Below are 5,172 nucleotides of genomic sequence, written 5' to 3' on the forward strand. Positions count from 1 at the left end.
ATACGTTGTCTGCGTGTGTGTCCTCAATGGACGCTCAAACCTCTAGATCAATCTGTACCATACATGGTGTGTATAAATTATTTGACCTTGGAAAGAATAATACGGTCTTGATTTATTTCTTTTATTAAAAATAATATTGCATTATATATAAAGATTCACTTCTTCAAACTGTTTTGTCAAAGTCAACTTCCTGTGTAAGGCGGCGAGCTGGTAGAAGCGATAGCACGCCGGGCGAAATGTTTAGCGTTATTTTGTCTGCCGTTACGTTCTGAGTTCAAATTTCGCCGAGGTCGACTTTGACTTTCATCCTCTCGGGGTCGATAAATTAAGTACCACTTACGCTCTGCGGTCGATGTAATCGACTTAATCCCTTTGTCTGTCCTTGGTTGTCTCCCCTACGTTTAGCCGCTTGTGGGCAATAAACAAATAAGAAACTTTAGCTCGCCGGGCGAAATGCTTAGCAGTATTTCGTCTGTCTTTACGTCTGAGTTCAAATTCCGCCGGGTTCGACTTTGCCTTTCATACTTTCGGGGTCGATAAATTGAGTACCAGTTGCATACTGGGTCGTTCTAATCGACTGATCCCCTCCCCAAAAATTTCGGGCCTTGTACTTAGAGTAGGAAAGAATATCAACTTCCTGTGTTTAGCGTCCTGACGTTGTAACTAAGCAACCAGCTATTTATTTACACACGCACGGATGTATACATCATTACAGTTGTGGCGATTTCTGATAAAAAGGAATTTCCTAAGGTACTTGCACTTTTTATATTCTTCTCCAGATTTCCATTTGCGTATCTGTACGTAGAGGTTCATTTGTGTGTGTGAGAAAAAAAAAAAAGAAAATTCATACTGAGATAGATACATTTTCATTCATTTAATTAATCAATTGTCAACAGACCTGTTTCATATACATAAGAAATATAATTATCTGTGTGCGTGTGTGAGAAAAAAAAATTCATTCGGAGATAGACGCCTTTTCTCAATTAATTGAATAAGGTACTCCATATTGTCCATTGACTTTTCAAGTCACCTTTTTAACACTCGACATTTCACATTTAAATCCGATATTATGATTATGCTTGGCGCAACTCGACTTATTAACGCTTTCACTTCTTCGAACCGTTTTGTCAATGTCAATATAGTAACTAAGCAACCAGTTATTTGCACACACCCACACTTGTGTATACACCATTGCAGTTGTGACGACTTCAGATAAAAAGGAATTTCCTAAGGTACTTTCATTTTTTTATACTCTTCTCTAGCTTTCTATTTGTTTAAGATATGTAATTACATGAGTGTGTGTGTGGTAAACAAAATATCATAGAGTGATAGACGCCTTTTTTCTCATTGAAGCAAATGAGGTACTGTATATTTTACGTTGATTTTCCGATACATATTTCGGACATTTTTGGAATGATATTTCACATTAAATCCGATGTGATTATTCTTGGCACAGCTCGACTTATTAACACTTTTATTCCTTCGAAGCATTTTGTCAACGTCAACTTCCTGTGTCTGGCGTTCTTTCATTTCTTTTATATTCTTCCCCAGCTTTCTATTTGTGTATCTGTACGTACAGGTTCATTGATAACTAACATTACATAGTAGTTGCGACATCATTTTCCCAATTACTTTATAAACTGCTACCGAAGAAAAGTGCTGGGCTGTCACGGAAGGCCCCTGCTGCAAAGCGCAAGGCAGCTGCACGATTTAGAGAGTCTGATGAACAACATAATCAAAGGGTATCGTAAAACCAACCAGAATGTGCTATCAGTCTGATAGCACATTCGTACATGTAGAGTTTATCTCGAACCGGTAGCGCCTCCTAGTAACATTGCTAGGCCAAGGAAATATAGAAATTATCCATGATAGTTCCCGACCGGAAAGACCTCCGGAACCGACTAGCCAGTTCGTTCTTGTCGGCGCCCACAGTCTCCTCGAGAAGGTTGTCGCACTTCCCCGCCACTAAGCCTTTATAAATTTCTAAAGCGGAATATTCACCGATCCCATCAGGCGACTGGTTGAGGGCTATGATCGCCTGGCGACATTCTAGGGGCCAGTCACCCAGTCTCGGTCTTTTCTGCACCCAAGACTGACACTCCGTCAAGGAGACGAGGTGCGGAAAGACAGGTCTCACAAATAGAGCCCAGACACGCTCACCGTCCAGAAATCGTTACCGATCGCGTAACCTAAGTGTGTGTCTGCGCATTAGGAGCCAGGGCATACCTAATCCGCCACTCAGAGGATGCTGGAGACAGACCGACGGCCTGACCATTGGAACGCGTACCATCCACAAAAATTTAACTGAGAGACGCTCCAACCAAGGCACGACAGCCAGGCAATAAATGATAACGGAGGCGATATAAGCATTCGCCACCTCTGTCCGACCTTTCAGGGACAGCGTATTCTCAGCCCATTTCTGTGTAAGTCTGGTCACCCTGTTCACCACCTCATCGCAATTCTTATGAACCTGGAGGTCCGGACTAAACCAGACCCAGAACAGTTTAACTGGTCCGTCGGTCGAGCATCCAACGACGCCGTGCGATGGCATCGTCCTGCCTCTCCAAGAGCTGAACCGCGAACCCACTGATTTGTCGGCGTCGTTGATTTTAGCCCCTGCAACCGACTCATATTCGTTTAAGATGGTGCCGACCGTCTCCGCTTCGAAGGCGTCCGACACCATGACGGTGAGGGCGTCCGCGTATGCCGACACTGTCCTTCCCTGTCCCAGTTCGAAAGGGATGCCTTTTAGCTGTTCCATCTTCCGCAGCAGCGGATCGAGTGTTAATATGCACCGAAGAAGAGACAGCGGACAGCCCTGACGGACGGAGCGTGCGATGCCAAACGGCCCCGAGAGGTGGCCGTTTACTTTGACCACTGAATAAGGGCTGCTAAGTATTGCAGAGATCCAGCTGCTGAAAACGGGTCAGAAACCGTCTGCTTACATGGCGGCTCCCAAGTAGCGATGTCGACCTTATCGAATACTTCTGATTAATCCAAATTCATCAGAGCACTCAGGAAGCCAGCTTTGGCCCCAGCCCTCTCTATGATGGAGGTTGTTGTGGATAAATCTGCTCGGGATTTCGCACGTTTACGCTTCTCCGACCAGGCTATTGACGACAAACGGCAGCCTTTTTGGCAACACCTTGGCCAAAATACTAAACTCTGCGTTTAGCAGAGTTATGGGCAGAAAATTCTCCAGTACGTCCCCATTGACGGCGTTCTTCCTCAGCAGTATCACCTCTGTTAACAGCACTAGGAAATCTCCCGTTCTGTTGCAGTTGCGTTAGGCGTCTGTCAAGAGGTCGCCAAAAAAATCTGGCCTGAATACATAGAATTCATAGGGCAGACCATCCAAACCGGGCGATCTGCAACTTGTGCAATTGTTCATCGCCTCCCCAATTTCAGCGGCTGTTATCGGCCTTTCAGATAACTTCGTGTCAGCTGCTGAGTGTCGCAGCAAGCCGTCCAAGTACGAACTAAATTCCAGATGAGCACCGAGGTCGATTTAATCGACTAACTCACTCCCTCAAAATCTGAGGCCTTGCACCTATTGTAGAGAGGATTATTAAGGCGATGAGCTGGGAAAAATATTTATAACGCCGGACAAAATGCTTAACGTCATTTTGTCCCTCATTACGTCCTGATTCTAAATTGCACCGAGGTTAACTTTAGATTTCTGTGTCGATAAATGAATACAAAATTTGAAATAAGTACAAAATTTGAAACCACTGTTACTCTCATAATGATGAGAGGAATAATAGTAGCAGAGTTATTTCAATTTTTGGTTCAAGTCTAGCAATTTCGGGCCAAGGGCTAAGTTGTTTACAACCACGCCAATACTCTGTTTCATGTTTTATGGATCCCGTAAGGAAGAAAGACAGAGCCGACTCTTTAATAATGGGAAATTGCTACTTAATTTTCAATGATTTTGTATACTATTTCACCCTGTATATAATTTGGTTTCGGTATTTGAATGGACAAATTGTTGTTGGCACTCGTCGAGGGTTCCAGTTGATCCGATCAACGGAACAGCCTGCTCGTGAAATTAACGTGCAAGTGGCTGAGCACTCCACAGACACGTGTACCCTCAACGTAGTTCTCGAGGATATTCAGCGTGACACAGTGTGACAAGACTGACCCTTTGAAACAAAGGTACAACAGAAACAGGAAGAAAAAGTGAGAGAAAGTTGTGGTGAAAGAGTACAGCAGGGTTCGTCACCATCCCCTGCCGGAGCCTCGTGGAGCTTTAGGTGTTTTCGCTCAATAAACACTCACAACGCCCGGTCAGGGAATCGAAACCACGATCCTATTACCGCGAGTCCGCTGCCCTAACCACTGGGCCATTGGGCCTCCACTGAATGGACTAATACTCTTATGTAATTATCTGATGGCAATTTCAATAGCTGTAATGCATTAGAGCTTGGAGACTAGATAAAAATTCTCTCATATCAACCATTAGTTTCCCATTTAATTAGTGGGGATGGTACATATTCTTTTATTTGTAACTTTGCTTTTTTAAATAATTAATACTAATTGATAATGATCATTGTTGATATTTTGCTTCCTATATCGTAAACATGTTTAAAACTGTCAGCGAGTTGGTATGCAGATGCAGCAATAAATTGGTAACAATAGCACCCTAGTTGTGTATTATACAGTTACTGGTCATTGATGGTTCCATATATATTTACTCGGTAAGTGAAACCTTGATTGATAAATTTGCATTATCGCGCTGTACTTATTGTAAAAGTGCTTTGCTAAGTAGTGAAGGTGTTTCACGCATGATAGTTAATGTGGGGTTACGATTCCTGGACAGGGCGATGCGATGTGATTTTGAGCAAAACATTTCGTTTCACGTTGATCCAGACCATTGTTGTTGTTATATGTATGTATGTATGTATGTATGTATGAAATTAGATGTGTTCCTATGACAGAGAAAGGAGTAAGCGAGGGAGAGAGAGAGAGTGTGTGTGTGTATGTGTGTGTGTGTGTGTGTGTGTGTGTGTGTGTCTTCTAGTAGAGACCACAATGAACGATGTCTTCAATGTGAATTAATACTGTTGACGGAAACTGTGAGGCGTCTGTCGCGTATAATATATTCATACATTCATACGTAATACATTTATACACACACACACACACACACATACACATATATATATGCATATA

The 5,172-nt window shown here is 42.9% G+C and overlaps 2 protein-coding genes across 5 annotated transcripts in view; both read left to right on the top strand.

The window, feature by feature from the left end:
• LOC106869724 (toll-like receptor 13) overlaps positions 1 to 5,172 on the top strand; it is a 231,605-nt gene that overhangs the window by 10,335 nt on the left and 216,098 nt on the right. Inside the window, exon 1 of one of the 3 annotated variants that reach the window (XM_052966168.1) lies at positions 4,475 to 4,697. The exons of 1 other annotated variant lie outside the window; for it this stretch is intronic. In XM_052966168.1, the coding sequence (XP_052822128.1) occupies positions 4,675 to 4,697 (23 nt within the window). In that variant the 5' untranslated portion in view covers positions 4,475 to 4,674. Of the gene's footprint in view, positions 1 to 4,474; positions 4,698 to 5,172 lie in introns of those variants that run through there. One more of the 3 variants, XM_052966167.1, reaches the window with a different exon arrangement.
• Positions 653 to 5,172, top strand: part of LOC106869735 (toll-like receptor 13) — an 11,139-nt gene continuing 6,619 nt past the window's right edge. The window contains exons 1-2 of one of the 2 annotated variants that reach the window (XM_052966170.1): positions 653 to 750; positions 1,143 to 1,232. The gene's annotated coding sequence lies outside the window, so the exon portion shown is untranslated. The remainder of the gene's footprint in view (positions 751 to 1,142; positions 1,233 to 5,172) is intronic. The other variant, XM_052966169.1, reaches the window with a different exon arrangement.

This window comes from Octopus bimaculoides, chromosome 3 (assembly GCF_001194135.2).
Source record: "Octopus bimaculoides isolate UCB-OBI-ISO-001 chromosome 3, ASM119413v2, whole genome shotgun sequence".
Taxonomy (NCBI): Eukaryota; Metazoa; Mollusca; class Cephalopoda; order Octopoda; family Octopodidae; genus Octopus; species Octopus bimaculoides.